At 65.6% G+C, this 19,496-nt stretch overlaps 3 protein-coding genes across 3 annotated transcripts; 1 reads left to right on the forward strand and 2 right to left on the reverse strand.

The window, feature by feature from the left end:
• Positions 1 to 256: 256 nt before the first annotated feature.
• EMIHUDRAFT_232216 (hypothetical protein) lies at positions 257 to 1,701 on the forward strand (the record flags this gene model as incomplete). The annotated part of the gene is made up of 5 exons (XM_005783633.1): positions 257 to 298; positions 377 to 1,085; positions 1,162 to 1,288; positions 1,374 to 1,538; positions 1,683 to 1,701. 5 exons carry the CDS (start codon positions 257 to 259, stop codon positions 1,699 to 1,701), a joined length of 1,062 nt encoding a protein of 353 aa, XP_005783690.1.
• Positions 1,702 to 6,005: 4,304 nt separating this feature from the next.
• On the reverse strand, positions 6,006 to 8,296 carry EMIHUDRAFT_418319 (hypothetical protein). The gene is made up of 3 exons (XM_005783634.1): positions 7,625 to 8,296; positions 7,414 to 7,549; positions 6,006 to 7,038 (listed from the first exon to the last, which is right to left on the reverse strand). Exons 1-3 carry the CDS (start codon positions 8,216 to 8,218, stop codon positions 6,539 to 6,541), a joined length of 1,230 nt encoding a protein of 409 aa, XP_005783691.1. The 5' UTR covers positions 8,219 to 8,296; the 3' UTR covers positions 6,006 to 6,538.
• A 7,040-nt stretch (positions 8,297 to 15,336) lies between these two features.
• Positions 15,337 to 16,149, reverse strand: EMIHUDRAFT_456398 (hypothetical protein; the record flags this gene model as incomplete). Its single annotated transcript, XM_005783635.1, has 2 exons — positions 15,337 to 15,824; positions 16,063 to 16,149. Coding segments are annotated over 2 exons (273 nt in total), but the record flags the coding sequence as incomplete, so codon positions are not given.
• Positions 16,150 to 19,496: the final 3,347 nt, after the last annotated feature.

The raw sequence follows: 19,496 nt of genomic DNA on the forward strand, positions 1-19,496 counted from the left end.
TTCTACCACGACGCGATCTTTGTCAAGCGCAACAACTTCAACCTGCTGCTCCACGAGACGTTCGGCGGCGGCTTCTCGCCCACCGCCGTTCTCAAGCTGCGCCGCCTCGCGCGCAAAGTCGCGCGCGGCAGCGTTGACCGCACGGCCTACTCGCCCAAGTACTCGCTCTCTTTTATGTCCCACCATGCAGAGCGCATCTCTCTCTCTGTTGTGCGAGGCGTGAACCGCGCCATTCGCTCTCACCTCCGTGCTCGTGATGGCCGAGCTCCCCGCATCGGCGAATGTGCTCGAGCTCACGGTGCTGCCTACGAGGCAGCCGTTCGGCGGCCGCGGCTGAGGCGAGCCGCGAGATTTCAACCATTTTTCCCAGCTTAAGGCGCACTTAACTTGGGGCAAGAGCAGCCGGGGCACCGCCGACGCCGAGACTTTCGCCGCGGACGGGCGCGTGGCCAACGTCGCACCGGACGGGGCGGACGCACCCCACTGGTCGGCCGGGACGAGCAATACGCGCTCCCCCGAGGCGGGCGGCAGCGTGCGTGGAGGTGCAGGAGGGCCCCTGGGAGGCCACTCCCTCCGACGGCCGGCGGGCGACGAGAGGCCACCGCCGTCAGCACCGCCGTCGCCGCCCGAGCCCGCCGCCCCCGCGAGGACTACCGTGGAGGCGGCGCGAGCAGAGGAACGGGCGGCGTACCAGGACCTATGCGCTGCACGCGAGAACTGGAGGGCGAAGGTAGCCACGGTGCGCAGGACACAGGCAGCGCTCGACGTGGCGCGGCAGACGTGGGAGGACGCGTGCGACGCGTCGAACCAGCTGAAGCTGATATGGGAGCGGGTCCTCTTTACTTCGGCCGGGGACGCCATCGGGTACTACGCGCTGCACCGCAAACAATCGGAGGCCGCATTCCACCGCTCCCTGGAAGTCAATCGCCTGGGCAACCGGTGCGAACAGTGCGTGCAGAGCCTCTCCTACGCGTGCGCATACGTGCGACACGCTGCACAACGCCACGCCGAGGCGCTCGACGCCCTGGGCGGCCTCGAGGCAGGCGGTAGCGCGGGCGAAATGGCGTGGGAGGAGCCCCCGGGAGGTCCCCCCCCCTTGCGGTCGGCGGACGGCGCGTCGGCCAAGGCGGCCAGGGCGAGGTCCTGCAGGTCGCACGCAAGCAAGACTGAGGGGTGAGGCGCGGGCGAGAGCGGCTTGGCTGGAGGTCCGGCGTACCGAGGAGGGCGGCGCGGCGGACGAGATGTTCGCGAACACGTGCACCACGTCGATGACCAAGCCGGCCTTCCAGTGGAAATGCTTTGCGGGCGGCGAGAGAAGGGGCTTCTCTGCTTGCACCTCTGCACTTGCGCCGGCTTCGTCGATTTTTCCAAAGACAGCGCGCATTGCGCTTTGTGCTGCGGCGTTTCGGCCTGCTGCTGCCGGGCCGCGGCTTCTTCGGCTCTGTCGCGGGGCTCCTGGCTGCGGAGCAGACCATCCCAAGAGCGCGTTTGCTGCCTCGAGCCATCATGGCGGTCTTGGCGTTGCTCCTGCCTCGACGGTTGCGCGCTCCCCCCTTGGCGCTCCCGCTTGGGATCCCATTTCTTTTTAAATTGTCAGAACAGATTGTCAGAACAGCAAACTTGGACTCGAAGTTGAAAGTTGAAGTTTGTGTCAGAACGGGACCAAGTTTGTGTCAGAACAGGGCCTACGCCTCAACGTGAGAGTGTCGCCTTGGCGCTTGGGAGGACGTGCTGGGTGTGTGTGTTGATTGAGTCCGTCCGTGGCTCGGAGGGAGACTTCAAGACAGGAAGAGGGAAGGAGCGGGGCAACTGGGAATGTCAGAGCCCCTGAGCTGTGAAGAGAGGGGAGGATTTTTCGCTGTCAGAACGTTGTCAGAACGTTGTCAGAACACTGTCAGAACGCTGTCAGAACGCTGTCAGAACGGCCAGGTCTCTGTCAGAACATCTGCGGGAGCTCCACAAACCAGGTTTGCTCGCAATCGGAGGCATGTGACCCGAACGGTTGGGGCGCCACGCGCTGCTGCAAGAACCTCTTCCACTACCGCTGCCTGCACGCTTGGCTGAGCGACGATAGTGACGTCGAGACGAGCCACGGGATGGAGCCGATCAACACGGCCTGCCCTTGCTGCCGAGGCTTTGTTCCGAAGTCGGTGTCACGCATGTTGGGATAGCCCCATAGTGCATACCAAGCTGTAGCCCGTACGAGCAGTTCAGCAACAGCCAACACCATGTGACCAAGAACATAACAGCCGGCAAGAAAGAAGAACAAAAAACTTTTGCCGTATAAAGCCATGTATGTGAATGGCTAGTTCCATTTCACTCTGACACGCTAATCTTGAAAACGTCCAACGGAGCTCCGTGTTGCTCCCAGCGCCCTCCCCCGCGCTTCCTGCGGCCATGGCCGATGATACTAGTATGAGAGGTCATCTGGCTACCGCGAGCGCGACTCAACTCGCCGACGTCGTCCGATGATTGTGCCTCAAAGTCAGCCTCCGGAGGCTATCGTGGGGTCGAGCCGGCAGTAGCCGTGACATGTGGTTCCACCACCCCTCGTATGCTTTGCCTCTGACCGCCACCGTTCCCAGGCTGCCAAATGGGATGGAAAGGAAGGCTCGGCGAGCGTATAGATGCGTGCTCGACCTCGTCGTGTCAACTTGCACGGCTGCGCTGGTAGGCGCGATGAGCGTCGTGCCACCTGACCCGAGACGGGTCGCAGGCGTCGTACCGAGCGCGTCGAGACCGTGTCCTGATGTGATCTGCACGGGTGAGTCACGTCGGCGTCAAAGGAGCGACGTGCGACCTGTCAGAGCTTGATCTCCGATCTCAGCGGCGTCGAGTCGTCTCCGCGCGCGACAAAGGTACATCCCCAGGACGCGCAGAGGCAGCTGCGACCCCGCCAAGTGGACGGGGGCACTCCGCGCCACCTGCCGAGTGCCCCCGTCCACTCGGCGGGGTCACAGCTGCCTCTGGAAGGCACCGAGATGTACCTTTTTGCGCAAATGGTCAAATCAAGGTTTTGTAACGCGAGCTGTGCCACAGTGAAATGGCACTAGCCAATATGTCTGTCGGGCTGTCGGTGCAGCCACGCGGCGGTACGCGGCTTTTTCGTATATGGTATATCCTATTACGGAGCAGCTTCGTCTCTGCGGGATCATCCCGAGGCTAGCTGCGCGTCTCGCCGCCCCTGCTCGCTGCCGCTTTCGGCTCGTGGCTGGTCGCGCGCGCGATGGCACTGACACCAAAAGAAGAAACTCGCGCACGAGCTCCCCCGCGGCCAGAGTGTCCTATACGTACGCAAGGGCCAGAGAGTTGGACGCGATAGCACTCGCGCGTCCTTCCTTCTCAACGACCTCCGGCGACCGCGCCTCCGACTCAGAGCATGCTCGCATCCTAGTCCACCTCCTCGATGCCCTCTGTGCCCTCTGGCGCATCGGCCGAGATGTGGCCGCCCTTGGGCAGCGCGAGCCAGAGGGTGAGGGCGCCAGGGCGCACGCGCAGCTCCGCGCGCATCTTCGGCGGCGCGTTGAGGAGCGCCTCCACGAGCGGGCTCTTAGGGGCCTGCGAGGCGCTCCCGCTGCCGTCGCTGACGTTGAAGCTCGCCTCGAAGACGCGGCCCGCGCCCGGCCGCCCGAGCCGCTCCCCGCGCCCGGGTCCGCGCGTGATTGCTTTGGCTGTGAACGACTCGGACGGCCGGAAGGTCAGGCTCGCCGTGGAGACCTGTCCTGGGAACTCCCTCTCGTGCTGGTGGTGGTATGCCACAGAGAGCCGCAGGCGGAGGGACGGCGCACCCGCCTCGTCCACCTCCAGCCGCATGCGGAGCCAAGCGGCGCGGTGGTGCGTGGCGCCGACGCTCAGCAGGCTCGCGCACTGCTTGAGCGCGCTCAGCTGCGCCGGCGAGAGGGCGACGACGATCTCTGGCTCGACCGCGTCCCGCTGCTTTGCGCGGCTCACGACGGTGTGCTTCTGAGTGTGCTCCCAGCCGTGCCCGTGGGTGTAGCGGCGCCCACAGCCGTCGAGCGTGTCGTCCTTCCGCAGCAGCAGGAAGCGGACCACGTTCTGCACGAGGTCGACGGTGAGGCCGCGCCGCTGCAGCGCCCAGACGTAGAAGCGCAGCAGCGGCGCCGCGGGCTGGTACAGGTGCGTCAGTGTCGTGAGCGACTTGTCGCTCACAACCGCCGCGCCGTCGGCTATGCCGCCGCTCGCCGGGCTCGCGCGCGGGCCGCAGACGCGCAGGAAGGAGCCGACCAGCCCCTTGGCTCGCCCGTCCGGCCGCGGGCCGAGCACGGTGTGGCAGCCGGTGTGGCCGCTGAGGTGTATCTCACTCCAGTACTCCTCCGTGCGGCTCAGCAGGTTGGAGACCGAGAAGGTGAGCACGGGCGGAGGGCCCCGCGCGAGGGTGGGCGTGTGCAGGAGGCTGGGGGCGGGCACGACGGCGCGCATGCCGCTCATCGAGAGCTCGACCTCGCCGGTCGCGGGCAGCAGCGTGAGCTGCGCCGGCGGCGTCCACTTGTTGTCCCACCTGCTGCCGGTGTTGATGCGGACCGCATTCGCCGCTCGGATCATCGCCTCGAAAGCGGCGACCAGCGGCGGCGTCAGCTGGAGCCACAGCCACACCTCCTCCGCCTCGGACTCGCCCCCTCCCTCCCGCCGCTGGCCGCACCGCCGCACGTCGTCGAAGAAGGACTCGAAGACGCACTTCGTCCAGTCGCCCTCGGCCGCCTGGGCGGCGGTGAGGGAAGCGGCGGTGGGGGCGGTGGTGGTGAGGGGAGCGGCGGTGGGGGCGGCGGTGGGGGAAGCGGAGGTTGGGCGGCGGCGGTGAGAGAAGCGGGGAGCGCGGCAGCCACGACCAGCAAAGGGCGGAGGGTGAGTGGGTGGGCGGGTGGGTGGTGTGAGGGGGGGTGCGGCAGAGAGGGCAGAGCCGGTGACGCCTCCACCTTTGCCGCCTTGGAGGCGGTCGCAGGCTTGTGCCAGGTCAGATCCTTGAGCGCCGCGAGGTCGAAGCTCTCCGTGGCGCCATCGTACGTGTTGCGCGCCGCTGCCGGCTTGGAGGCCCATTGCACGACAAACGCACCGGGCGTGGTGAGCGGGGCAACGGCGGCGGCGATGGCGACGGTGGCGTCGGCGGCGGAGGAGGAGCCGGCGTCGGCGGCGGAGGAGGAGCCGGCGTCGGCGGCGGAGCCGCCAGCGTCGGCGGAGACTGCGCCAGTGTCCGGCAGCGGCAGACTGACGGAGATCGTGGGCGACGGCTCGAAGCCGACCACCTTCCCTGCTTTCCTGCCGTCGCTCGAGAAAACTCTCAGGCCGATCTTGACGCCGTCGACACTGCCGTGGACCTGCAGATTCTTGTAGGCGGGCGCCTCATTGTTCTGGCGGTCCCACTCCTTGCGCTCCTGCTTGACGATCGCCTCGAGCCGCTGCGCCGAGATCACGCCGCGATACAAGCTTTCCACGAGCACCTCTTTGGGCTGCGACATGAGCCACTCCCAAAGCGCAACCTTCTTGTCGTTCCGCCTCTCCTCGGAGCTCTTAGCGGCAACTTGTGTGAGAGAATCCATGCAGAAGCCAACACGAACAAGGCCCCACGGGCGCGCGTTGCCTGCGCGGTTTCTTTTTCTGGAAATACCAAAGGCAATTCCTCGGAGCCTCACTCGACGCCGGCGCCTTGCCTGACGCCGGAGCCTTGGCACCGGCAGCGAGTCTCGGCAGCGCGGCGGTGTAGATGAGCTGCTCATAGCGGAAAACACGCGGGACGCGGCCGCCGGCAACGGCAACGGCCTCGGCGGGAACGGGCAGCTCGTTCGCGAGCCAGTCCGGGGCGACCGTCGTCGCCCTCCCCCCTGGCGCCCCCCGCGTCTCCTCCCTCGCAACCTCCTCACCCATCCTCTCCCCTCCGTCTCAGCGCTCCATTCTCGGCAATCTCGGGTGCGCCCATCGTTTTCGCCGCGCGGTTTCTTGATCTTGTCGTGCCATTAATAGTCTAAGTTAAAGAATTCTTTTTCTGGAAAAAGCTTAAAAGGAATTATAAAAAAAGGACCTTAAAACAGGAAGCAGACTGAGCCGGCGGAAGAGAGGCCGTCCGGAATTTTACAACCAAACGGCAAGACGGAAGCTAGCCGTTTAGGGGCTAACAGGGTTACCGTTCGTCTGCTGTCGACCCGCAGTGGCCCGCACGTACTCACAATAACACCTCTGCTCTCTGGAGGTCTCTCAAGTTGCGCCAGTGGTCCTTGGGCTACAATTGCCCACCATCACGGCAGCTTGAGGCGCCGCACCTGGCCGGGTGGCAGATGGGACAGCAGCTCGTCCGTCTTGGCAAAGAGGGCCAGCGCGCCTACGCGGTGAATCCACCAACACCAGGGCGGGAATGCGGTGTGCAGTGAGTGTATTTGAGCACCGCGTGAATACACGGGATATACGAAGAGAGAGAGAGAGAGAGAGAGAGAGAGAGAGAGAGAGAGAGAGAGAGAGAGAGAGAGAGAGAGAGAGAGAGAGAGAGAGAGAGAGTACGAATGCAGTGAACACAGCGGAACACAGTCGACTACAGCGGAGTAGGTGTCCTCTCGAGCGCTAGTCGGAAGGGCAAGAGATGAGGTCCGCGTGCCGCCCGCCCGGCCGGTCGGGTGGGGGGGCGGGTGGGGTGCGCGCGGGGTGCGCGCGGGGTGCGCGCAGAGGGCGGCGGGTATGCGCGGCGGGTAAGGCAAGACTTCGCATTCCGCTTCTGGGGCGCCGGCGCGCCTCCCGTGTGCCAAAAGAGGATGTGCTTGCCGCGGAAGCGCTCGGGCTGCGCGCGCGCGGCCTGCGCAAAGTAGTAGAGCGCCTTGCCCGAGTAGGTGTGATCGAGCAGCACGCCCGACTGCCGCGCCGTCTCTGCACAAAAGGCCATCAGCTCGGGCGTCGCCACACCGTATCCCGCCCCCGCGCCCGGGTAGATCGCCAGCATCTCGCGCGCGCACGCCTCGAAGCTGCCGCCGCTCAGCTCGGACACCTCCGCGTCGATGAGGTCGTAAAAGTGCTCTGGCGAGTGGTGGACCGCGACACCTGGTAGAGGAGGCCGGAGAGGAAGTGTCTACGAAGTGTCTAGGAAGTGTCTATGCTCTGGCGAGTGGTGGACCGCGACACCTGGTAGAGGAGGCCGGAGAGGAAGTGTCTAGGAAGTGTCTAGGAAGTGTCTATGCTCTGGCGAGTGGTGAGTCGCGACACCTGGTAGAGGAGGCCGGAGAGGAAGTGTCTAGGAAGTGTCTAGGAAGTGTCTATGCTCTGGCGAGTGGTGAGCCGCGACTAGAGGCCGTCCTCGCATTCGCCTTCCTGGGACCCATCGCTGACTTCTGACTGTCGTTGCTGCCTCTCCCTTCTCGACTGTCTGTGCTTGTGCGTCTTGGGTCTGTGGTTGTGTTTTTGTGTGAGCCGCGACACCGTGCAGCTGCGGCCGCAGCCCCGCCAGGTGGCTGCCTAGCGCGAGTCCGGCCGCCGTGCCTCCCGAGCCGACCGCGAACACGATGTGGTCGATCGGGTCGAAAGTCGCCGCCTCTTCCGCCGCCGCCGCCGCCGCCTCCGCCGCCGCCCCCCCTCCCGCCGCCGCCGCCGCCCCCTCCTCCGGCTGCAGCTGCTGCCTCAGCTCCTCCACCGCGCTCAAGTAGCCCCAGGTGCCGAGGGGCGTTGTTCCTCCGACCGGGACGATGTACGGCACGCGCCCCTGCCTCCGCAGCTCCGCCGCTACCTGCTCGTTGATCCGGTTCATCGCTGCCAGGTCACCGCCCTGCCGCAGGTAGTCGCTACCGGAGCAGAGGTGCAGCGTCGCGCCGAGCAACCGGTCCAGCAGCAGGTTGCCCTGCAGCCCCGGCTCGTCGCCAAAGCTCTTGTCGCGGACGAGCAGGATGAGGTGCGCGTCGATCCCCACCAGCCGCGCTGCTGCCGCCGTCGCTCGGCAGTGGTTCGACTGCACGCCGCCAATCGTGACGACGCAGTCGTGGCCGCCGGCGACCGCCTCGGCCATCAGGAACTCGAGCTTGCGCACCTTGTTGCCGGAGAGCTCGTTGCCGGAGAGGTCGTCCCGCTTGATGCTCCACCGCACACCCAGCTCCGAGAGTGCGCCGCACGCCCACCGCATCAGCGGAGTCGGGAGGTGGCCGAGCTTTATGCGGCCGTGCGTAGGCGCCGCGAGCGCCGACGCCCACGGCGGCGGCGTATAGCTGAGGCGCTGCAGCAGGACAGACACCATCGGAGTCCTCGGAAGGGCAAGGCGGCGACCCGCGACGCAGGTTGAGAGAGTTTCCCGACAAGGCCGCCAGGGTTGGGGTCCTACATATGTACGGCAGGACAGACGCGATTCATCTGTCTCGCGTCCACCCATACCGCGTTGGTGTCCAGTCCGCACCTTTCTACCTACCTACCTACCTGCGATTCCTCGTAGCCCTCACCCGCCCGACCCCACACATACCCAAATGATGTGTGAGTGAGTGAGTGTTACAGTTGTAAGGTATTGTGTTGCTAAAATCTCTCTCTTTCTCACAACAATCAACATATCTGTCTAGATACCCTCGTCCGTGCCTCGCCTGGAAGCCGGCGTTTGCTGCTCGAGTAGAGGCGGAGCAGCCTGCTTGCTCTCTCTAACCCCACCCAGTCCTTGCTTTGCTTGCCGCCTTGAGCGCCGGATGCGTGGCTGAATCGGAATGTGGCCACCAGTGGTCAAGATCTTTCGTTGACGGCGTTTTGGGTCTGCGAGGTATGAATCGGCATCCTGGGTTGCCTTGAGCGTTGAAGTAAGCTGCTGCGCAAGCGCACTAAATCTGCTGTCTCTCAGTGCACACAGTGCTCGTTCAGCAGGCGGATGCCTGCCGGGTCGACATGGTGTAGGGCGACGTGATGGACGGAGCGGCACGGCCGCGTCTCGTTGACGAGGGGGTTCCAGCTGAGCAGCGTCACCTATTCACAGGCCAAAACGGGTCGAGGCACCTTGCAACGAGCGCAGACTGCGGCGGGAGCAGCGTCACATAGACGGTGCTCACGCCCAACCGAAAGGGGGACCAGGGCCCCTGTGAGAGGAGCACCGAGTAGACGAAGCCCGGGTTCTGGTTGAGCACCCACACGGGCCGCGCGTCCACCTCCCACCGCCGCGCGTACATCCCGTCGCACACGCTGGGGTAGTCTCTCCAGCCGCTCCGCGGCCGGAGGCACCACGAGAGGAGGTGGTCGTTGTTGTAGAGCGCACGGTCCTTGATCTCGCCGAGGGCACGGCCGCGCCGAGGGCGGCGGGTCAGATTAAACGCACCGCCCGTCGTCGCTCCGGACCGCTCCTGTACCCTCCGCTGCCGCTTCTCCACGAATGCGTCCAGCAGGCCGCTCTCCGCGCGCCGCTCGCGAGGGATCATCAGAAAGTCGCTCTTGCAGCACTGCAGGTACGAGAGGCCGCTCTCCTCGTCCACCTGGGCGCAGGGAATTCAGCCGTGCCAGTCAGCGCGCGACGTCGGCATGAAGCTGGGCGACGACGGCATGAGGCTGGGGAGCGAGGCAGGCAAGAGGCAAGAGAGAGCCCGGCTGTCCCGCTGCCGCCACCACCTGCGCGAGCAGCTGCAGCGTTGCGCGGCTCAGGATGGTGTAGCAGCCAAAGACGCGCGGAACGCGGACGTTGCTATCATCGCCCCCGCCTGCAACCACTCTGCCGGCCGCATGCGGCCGCAACGCGAGCGCCTCGTCCAGCGCCTCAAAGTATCGCGGCAGCCGCGCTGTGTTCCACCAGACGTCGTGGTCCGAGAAGATGAACCAGCGCAGGCCGGGCGTGGGCGCAAACATGAGCCACACCTGGCGGTAGACGTGCTCAAGCTTCTCCTGCGCCATCGCCAGATTGGAGCCGAGGTACGTCTTGCCCTCACAGCACGCATGCACGCCGAGCTTCTCATCGCGAGTGTCGCCAAAGACGACGTGGTGTGGAAAGGCTGCGAGCGTCGGCGCGAGGTAGTCGAGCGCGCCGTTACGGATCTGGCTGTCCGACATGACCATCACCATGGCGACATGCGAGAGGTTCTGGGGTAGCCGGGGCGGAGGCATCGCACCGGGCATGTGTCGACGTGGCGGGCGAACCGCCTGGATTTCCGTCATACACATTTACTTACGTCCGTCCCCTCGCTGTCGTCGTTCTCCAATACGTGCCGGTGCGCGCCGGTCCCGTGCCCAGTGTTGTGCGAGGGAGCTTTGTTGCAAAATTCTCCAAAACAGTGCCAGCCCGAGCCCGACTGATTTTTCAAGGTATGTGCTCTTATAGGGTGCCCACAGGACCCAAAAAAAGAAAGGAAAAAAGAAATGGGCCACCCCCGATCGAAGCACCTCGTGTTGGCCAGTCGAGAAATTGAGAGTGTGACTAGGAGGGTGGGACGCTGGGGATTCTCAAAGGTATACCCTTGGAATGGCCGGATCCAGCCTTAAAAGTACGAGATCGCGCGCGCTTCGCGCACAGCACCGCCTGTTATCCGCGGCTGAGTGACGACGCGTGCCGTGTACCAGCAGAGTTGGGCGCGCGCGGCGCGACGGCGCCCGCGAGGGAAGGCGCGGGTGCAGCGGCCGCCGGCCGCCGGCGGCCGTACCGCCCGCCAGCCGGCGCAGCAGCGGCCAGCGCAGCGGCCGCCGGCGCAGCAGCCAGAGCAGCCGGTGCGCGCCTTGCGAGGCGAGTACTGCCGTCCGGCAGCCTTTACTGCCGCCCGGCAGCCTTGAGGCGGCCGGGCGGCAGTACTTTGGGGCAAATGTAGATTTCCTGCCCAGCGTAAGGATATTTCTTTCATTTCTTTCGTCTTTATTTCGTGCCCCACCACGGCAAATTTGCGAGAAATTTCTTCGCCCTGTCACTCCATGCTCAAGTTTCGCCCCTTTCCGTGTAAGGAACAAGGTGTCCCCCATGTTGGACCAGGCACCGTGCGGGCCTGCCGTGCCTTGCTTGAGCCGGCAGGCCCGCGCGGCAGTGATGGTGCGCCTCCGCGGAGAGGCTGACGCTGGTCATCGGTCAGCGGTCATCGGTCATCGGTCACCGGTCAAGCGGGTCATCGGGCGTCAGTGTCATTCAGGCGTCAGTGTCATTCGCGTCAACACAGGTATGGTAAATTTCCGGAAATTTCTCCTTCCGAACAAGGCTGTCATATTTCTCAAAATATTTCGGGAAATCTACATTTGCCCCAAGCAGTACTCGTTCGAACTTTGCGAGCCGTGCGCGCGCCGAGGCGCCCGCGGCGCGCGCCCGCCCGGCTGCCAGTAGGAGGCGGCGCAATATGGCCTATAGTACAGCCCTTGAGGAGAGGTGGAAGAGGCTGGCTGGCAGTGCTGTATGCCCCTCGGCGGAGGGGGGGACGGGCGGCGGCAGCGGGCGGCAGTCCCGCGAGGCACGCCGGCGGAAGGGTTCGTCTTCGCGGGGCGGGGTGCGCACTGCGCGCCGCGAGGATGAGGAGCCTGAGCCAGGGGAGGGTTGGGTGTAGGGTTGGGAAAGGGGGGCGAGGCCGGAGGAGTATGACGGCCTCTTCGACGGCCCATAAGGGGCCGTTGTCTGCTGTGCCTTTTGTGGTGCTAGTTCGTGCCAGTCTGCTGTGAGAGGGGCTTGTATTTGTAAAATTCTGCCGGGAAAATTCTTTTCTTCGCGATGTCCACCTCGCCGCGCCGCCGCTCGCGCCGCCTCGCCTCCGCCTCCACCGCCGCTCCCTCGCCGAACACGCCGCCGCCCGCCCGCCTGCTCGACCTCCCCAGGGAGCTCCTCGAGCGCGCCCTCTCTCGCTGCGACAGCCCCATCGACATCGCTCGCGCCGCGGCCGTCTCGCTGCTCTTTCACTCGCTCGCGGAGCAGGGCATCCGCTTGTGGGCGCAAGAGCGCGGCTTCGAGCTGCCGGCGCAGCCAGAGGGCGAGAGCTGCGCCGTGCGGTGGCTGTGCTGTTCTGCGCTGCTTCGCGAGGCCAACCCGCCGGCGAGGGCGGCGGCAGGCAAAACGCACAGCGTCTTCATTGACGGCGAGGGGCGGCTCTCGTCGTGCGGCTCGTCCGACGGCCCAGAGCTGCTCGGGCACGGCGAGGGCGTGGCGCGGCTCAACACGCCGAGGCGCCTCTCCGCTTCGCTGGGCGACGAGCGTGCCGTGAGCGTGTCGGTTGGGTATTACCACAGCCTGGCCCTTGCTGCTGACGGCAGTGTCTGGAGCTGGGGCCTTGGAGGCGAGGGCCGGCTGGGCCACGGCGACCAGCAGAACCAGCTGCTGCCTAAGGAGGTCGAGGCCTTGGAGGGGCACCGCGTCGTCGCTTTGTCGGCTGGAGGCATGCACAGCCTCGCCATCACCACCGATGGCGCTGTCTGGAGCTGGGGCTATGGAGGGAACTGCCAGCTGGGCCACAGCGACGCGCAGAACCAGCTGCTGCCCAGGAAGGTCGAGGTCTTGGAGGGGCACCGCGTCGTCGCTTTGTCGGCTGGAGGCATGCACAGCCTCGCCATCACCACCGATGGCGCTGTCTGGAGCTGGGGCTATGGAGGCTTTGGCCAGCTGGGCCACGGCGACACGCAGCTACAGCTGCTGCCCAAAAGGGTCGAGGCCTTTGCCGGGCGGCGCGTCGTCGCTGTCTCGGCTGGAGCATGGCACAGCCTCGCCCTCACCGCCGACGGCAGTGTCTGGAGCTGGGGCTGGGGAGGCGAGGGCCAGTTGGGCCACGGCGACGAGCTGCGCCAGCTGCTGCCCAAGAAGGTCGAGGCTTTTGCTGAGCAGCGCGTCATCGCTGTGTCGGCGGGAATCGGCCACAGCCTCGCCCTCGCCGCCGACGGCGCCGTCTGGAGCTGGGGCCCTGGAGGCTTCGGCAAGCTGGGCCACGGCGACGAGCAGAACCAGCTGCTGCCCAAGAAGATCGAGGCCTTTGCTGGCCAGCGCGTCGTCGCTGTGTCGGCTGGAGCGTACCACAGCCTCGCCCTCACCGCCAGCGGCGCCGTCTCCACGTGGGGCAAGGGCGAGGACGGCTGCTTGGGCCACGGAGAGGACCTGTCGAACCAGCTGCTGCCCAAGAAGGTCGCGGCGTGGTCGCCTGGGCCGTGAGAAAGCCCGCGCAGCTCGCCCCCCGCCTCTTTCACCACCGCCTTCCCTTCTGCCGCCCAAGCACGCGTTTCAGATAAGCAAACCGCCCTCACCTCTCTGCCGCCCTCGCTCGCCGCCGCCGCTGCCATTGCCGCTGGCAGCACAGTGCCTGTCCGCACCTGTGTCGAGCCTGTCTGCTGTGAGAGAGAGTTGTGTGCGTGAGAGAGAGTTGTGTTCAATTCTTTTTTACGAAAGTCGAAAGCCATGGGTGGTACGCCCTATAAGAGGGTAAAGCCGTAGGTAGGGCCGCCCCCGCGCGACCCCAGTGCTCCCGGCAATGTGTCGCCGTCTTCGGGGCACGCTATCGCAGGCGTCCGACAGACGGCGCTGGGGCTAGGCGACCGAAGAGGACCTGGCAAGTACTTTGCGCCGCACGCCGCCTTTGAAAAATCCAAAAGCGCGCGCATTTACAACCTCGGCCATCTCCGGCCCCTCCTCCAGGACCTCCCTGAGAGGCATGGTCACCTACTCGCTGCAGCCGCCGGCAGGCGGCAAGGCGGGGCTGCTTGCGTTGGGTGTGGGGACCTTCTTCGCGACCGCGGCGTTCGTCAGCAACACGTGGAAGCTCTTCCAGCTCCACCGCAGCAACGCCGCGCAACGGAGGATCGGCCCGCTCGGCATGAAGCAGCGAACGCCGTCGAGGAAGCTCGTGCGACTGGCGTACCCGCTCATGTCGTCTGCGATCGCCGAGGGCAGCGATGAGAACGCATGGTCGTGCTGACAGGCCGCCGGCCGACATCCTTCTCTCCGTTCCACACCTCTGGCGTCTCGCGTTGCGCTTGACCCATTGTACACTTTCTGGCGGCCGACTGCATGACCCACTTGTACATGTTGACTGTGCATGCCTTTGCCGGGGGCGCCCCGTCCCCGCCGCGGCGTGAGATCCTTACTCCTCGTCTGCGTTTCGGCGTGTATACCCATCGATCGTCACCTCGCGCGCGCGTCCGTTTTTCTTAGTTTCTACACTTGTACTTCCATGCATGTCGCTGCGCGCGGTGTACTGTTGACGGCCGTTACATGCGTAGGTTAGCCTGTTGCGCAGGGGAGGGTTGACCAGTAGCTGATTTATTGGCTGTATTGAAAAGAACGCGCCGCGGGCCGCGGGCGCCGCACGGGGGGGGGCGTTCAACGCGCGATCCGCCACGCCAGCAGCGCGCCAGAGCTCGGTCCCGGCGGCCTCCCATCGTCTCGCGCCGTGTCTCGTCACACATCGTGACGGGCGACAGCCGACAGGGACAGCTGCGGCACGGCCTTTCGGGCGGCGCATCGGCCAACAGATGAACGTGCACGCCATGCGTCCAGCACGCCAGTCACGTCCGTCACGCCAGTCCGAGCGCCTTCATCTTAGCCGCCATCGCGGCCAGCTTCTTCGCCTTCCGCTCCGCCTCGGCCGCCTTTGCCGCCGCGCGCGCCTCCGCGTCTGGCTCCGCCTCCTCCCTCCCCGCCTCGCCTCCCGGGCCCGCGCCGCCATCGCCCACCCGCGCGCGGCTGGCACACGGTAGCTCAGTAACGACGCCGGCGATTCCTGGAAGGAGCGGTGTGGAGGAGGGCGTGTGAGGGAGGGCGTGTGGAAGGAGGGCGTGTGAGGGAGGGCGTGTGAGGGAGGGCGTGTGAGGGAGGGCGTGTGAGGGAGGGCGTGTGAGGCCCCCCGCCCCGAGCGGTGAAGCGCTGCATATAGTAGCGATGAGCTCACTAGCTAGAGCTCACACTAGAGGCCGTCCTCGCATTCGCCTTCCTGGGACCCAGCGCTGGCTTCTGACTGTCGTTGCTGTCTCTCTCCCTTCTCGACTGTCTGAGCTTGTGCGTCTTGGGTCCGTGGTTGTGTTTTTGTGTGAAGCGCACCGCCCGCGACCACTCGCTTGCCGACGGACGCCGCACGTGGCGAGAGCAGCGCGAGAGCAAAGGGGGTGCCGCCGTCCTCCTCGCCCGTCAGAACGGACGTGAACACGCCCGCCACGCCCGCCTCCCCGCCCGCCTCTCCTTCGCCCGCCGCGCCCGCCTCTGCAGCCGCCTCTGCAGCCGCCTCTGCGCCCGCCTCTGCGCCCGCCTCTGCGCCCGCCTCCCCTGCGCCTCCGCCCGCCTCTGCGGTTGTCGTGAGCCTCACCTCCGCCCCCGCTGCAGGCACCTGAGGTGAGGGAAGCTTCTCTCGGAACCTTCTCGGAACCTTCCGCCTGAGGCGAGGCGCAGGGACGTGCGCATGTAGCGCCTTGTCCACGCACCGGGGTACCAGTGTGGGGTGCAGGGGCGGGCGATGTTCCCCCCCCCCCCTCCCCCCCCCCCTCCCCCCTTCACACAGGAATGGCTAGCCGTGCGTGTTTCAAGGGAGGCCCAGTGGCGCGACGCCTCGGCCGGCGCGCAGCTCAGCGCGACGCCGTACAACTCGAGCCTCTGCCGCTTGGCGCGCGACAGGCGGACGAGGACCTGAGGGATAGACACCGAGAGATGGGGACTCAAATGGAGCTCCGCCTCTCAATGATGTGGGGGGAGGAGGCAGTACGTAGACGGAAAGAGAGGACGGAGCCCCCGCCGTGGCCGACGGAGATGAGCGAGAGGTCTGAGTTCACAAGAGAGGAATACACCCCCCCCCGGGGCAGGGATCTGCCTGGACCTCATTGCCGAGATAGCAGCCCTTGTCAACTGCGACCGCCTCCCACCGCCCAAGCCACAGGGGAGGCACCTTCAGCGCGGCCCCGGCGGCAGCAAACTCCGCGCCACGGCGAGGCAGGCCCCGCCGCACGCGCAGCGCCTGCGGGAAGAAGGTTCCGAGAAGGTTCGCAGAAGGCTGCAGACACCGGGACCGTCCCCGCCGCACGCGCAGCGGGGAGGAGGGGGGGGGGGGGGGGGAGGGGGAGGGGGAGGGTAAAGGGAGGGCGGGCAAAGGGGGAGGAGAGGGAGAGCGAAGAAACGAGTGCCGTGGGACGGACTGGAGGCTGTGGCGAGATCTGGGGAGATGGGAGATATGGGGAGATGTGGGGAGATATGGCCTCCCACGGAGGAGAGCAGGCGTCGAGGTGGCGCGCCGCCGCCGCGAGCGACCTGAAGAACACGCATGGCTGAGCTTTGGTCCGGCTGTCTTGCCCAAGGGCGGTGAGGGGAAGGGCGGCACCGCAAAGTAGTGACGGGGAGGTGTGGAGGGGAAGGGCGGCACCGCAAAGTAGTGACGGGGAGGTGTGGAGGGGAAGGGCGGCACCGCAAAGTAGTGACGGGGAGGTGTGGAGGGGAAGGGCGGCACCGCAAAGAGTGATGGGGAGGTGTGGAGGGGAAGGGCGGCACCGCAAAGTAGTGACGGGGAGGTGTGCTGTGCAAACGTGCAGAAGCAGGGCACCCCGCCAGCCGCGGCTCGTCCTTGAGCAGGACGGAGAAGCTTCGCTCTCCCTCCTGCGCTGCGGCGGGCGCAGCTGCAGCCAGCGCGCCGCTGCCGAGCAGCCACGCGGCAGAGCCGTCAAGGCGGCGCACCTCGCCGTTTGCCGGCAGCGGGTGCGGCAACTCGCTGCCGAGCGCGTCTGCCAGGAGCGAGCCAGCCGCCTCCCCGACCACCTCGTAGCACGAGTACTCGCCGGACGCCTCGGCAACGCTCACGGCGTCCGCCGGGAAGAGGTAGCGGTCGAAAAAGGCGTGCAGCTCCGACCCGCGGCCCGGCTCGCCAAGCGCAAGCAGCTCGTCGCCGCCGCCATCCAAGACGGTGAGTAAGTCCTGCGTGTTGCCGGCGGCGTCCACCACTGCCGACTCCGCGACGCCCGCTCCGCGCAGCGCGTTGACGTCGGCGGTGCACAGCCCGTGCAGGAAGCGGTGCCGGTCGGGGCCGGTAAAGGAGAGCACGGACAGAGGGCGTTGGGCGAAGATCAGCACTCCGCTCGCGCTCGCGGCGAGGAATATCATATCTGTTTTCGAGGCGCTCCTTCGGCCGCAACCCTTCCCCGCGACCTTCGCCGCGACGGCACGGCAGGGCAACGATCTTCCGACACGGCTCAACCGCAAGCAAAGAATCTCACAAGCGACTCCCTCGCACATCAGAAATGTGGTCCTTGCGCGAGGGGAGCTCGATAGACTCGAGGGGCCAGGATACGCCGCGAGGAGGACGGAGTTGCGCCGACAGGCGAAAGAAGCCGCGAGAACAAGGGACCGGCAGGCGGCGGCGTCGCAGGACGAGGCAGAAGAGAACAACGCGACAGAGGAGGAAGTGACAAGGGAGAGAACGACGAGGGTGGGACGACCGCGAGGTGGCATGAAGGTTGCAGCGAGAATCGGCGAGAGACTGCGAAGAGAGATAGGAAGAGGCAGACTCCCTAGGGTGGGCGACGGATAGCGCACCACACACCTCTCCTTAAAATCCCTGTGTGGTGGCGGCGTGCCGTCCTCCCATCCCTCCCTTGGGTTGTCTGTTTTCTTTCTTTCTTTACACTGGGCACGGGACTGGCGCGCACTGGCACTAACACAGGTACACCACGGGAGCCGCCTAAGCGACTCCTGCGAGGGTGGCGAGGCACTTAGCTCCGTGCACCCGCCCACCCCCGCCAAAAGAATTTTACAAGAGAACAGTGGCCAGGGGCGGGGCTTGCATTTTTGCCGTCGCCAGTCGCCCCCCCAAACGCTACAGCGGGGGCGGCGGGGGCGGGGGCGGCGGCGGCGGCGCGACGGGGTGGGTAGGGGGGTGGGGAGCCGCTGCCGTGTCGCACTAATCCCGCGCCCCGGTTTTTTCGCCAGCCTAGTGCGTTCGGTTGATTGAGGAAACCCCTCGAGTTAGCTGCTTAGTCGCGTGCGCGTATGCTCGCTGTCGTTGCAGTCTCTGGAGGCTGCGCCGCGGCTCCCGAGCGGCGCGTGACCCGTGCCAGTTTTGGTAAGGTTTTGCGCACCCTCTCAACTGACTCCCTGAGGCAGGGTGGCGCGGGTGCGGGGTGGCTCGGCAGCTCGGCGGGAGGCCTCCGACCCGGCTACCTTGTGCTGTTGAAGTTGCTGCAGGAGACGCCGATGACGATGGCGCTGTCCTCGCGGCTGGCCAGCGTCCGGGCTCGCTGGCGCGCCCCGCCCGGGATAGCACTGACAGTCTGCCGGCGCAGCGGGCGCATTCAAATGCGCCCGCCGCGCCGGCAGACTGTTGGACGGCCACAGTCGCGAAAGTGGGGTGAAATCCGTGCGGCGCAGTGGCAGCGGTGGGGCCAGGCGGCCCCTCTCGGGGCCGCGTTGCGCAGGCGCGCCGCGCCATGAGCGGTGAGCGCAACGTGACGGCATCGACATAAGCACGTGACACCACTTGTAGAACGCACAGCAGTAGCTCTGGCATTGAATGCCAGCTAGAATGTGGTAAGATGCCGTATATGACAGAAGCAGCGGCGACGGCGATTCCCAGGATCCGCCCAATGGGCATATGCCCCCCCCGCATGTACACGTTTTGCCGCCGGTTCATCCAAAAAAAGAATTCTTCAACCAAACCAATAAGAAGCGGAGTTTTAAAAACAAGAAAGAAAGAAATAAAAACGGACACCTCTACTGTGAAAATGGGTAAAAAGGAACAGGCCCCCGCCCGTTAAAAACAAGAACCGAAAGAACAAGGAAAGAATTTTACAACGGGACTCCCATCCAAAAAAGAATTTACAACAAAGCTCCCTCGCACAACACTGGGCACGGGACTGGCGCGCACTGGCACTAACACAGGTACACCACGGGAGCCGCCTAAGCGACTCCTGCGAGGGTGGCGAGGCACTTAGCTCCGTGCACCCGCCCACCCCCGCCACAGGCAAGCTCACTGAGTGTTGTGCAAAAAAGAATTCTTAAAATACAAGGCTCTCTCACAGCACACTGGCACGACAAGGGCGCGGACTGGCGCGGACTGGCACACACACCGGCTCACCACCGGAGCCGCCTAAGCGACTCCGTTAAGAACGGCAATGCACTCCGCACCATGCACAATGCCGCTCTCCCCGCACGCTAGCTCGTTCACCGTCTGCCACGCCACGGCGGTGTGGAGGACGACCGACAAACGCTGCATTTGCAGGCCGCGCCAATTCTTTGTTGTCCATGTGACCTCGTCCAGGTGCTGAGCATGCGAAAGTTTGTTGCTCAGCTGGTTCGCAAAAAAGAACCCTCGCACAACACTGGGCACGGGACGCCCTCTTCCTCGCTGCCCTTCGTTTCAAGTTCCCTACCGTGCGGCTCGATGCCGGTGTTCGCACGAAGTGGAGTGCATCTCCCAGAGCCCCCAGACCGCACCCCGATCCCCGTCCGAACGGTTCGGCTTTTGTACGACGCCCCAGCGCCCACACGGGGGCTGTGCCTCTCTCTCTCTCTCTCTCTGACCGTCTGTGCGGTATTTACGTCCATGATCATGTGACACATTGGGCTTTTTGGCCAAAATCGACCACTGAAAATCCGTAGGGTCGCTTAACGGCACCCCCGCGCGGTGCCGAGCGGCCCAGGGCCG

Source organism: Emiliania huxleyi, assembly GCF_000372725.1.
Source record: "Emiliania huxleyi CCMP1516 chromosome Unknown EMIHUscaffold_179, whole genome shotgun sequence".
Taxonomy (NCBI): Eukaryota; Haptophyta; order Isochrysidales; family Noelaerhabdaceae; genus Emiliania; species Emiliania huxleyi.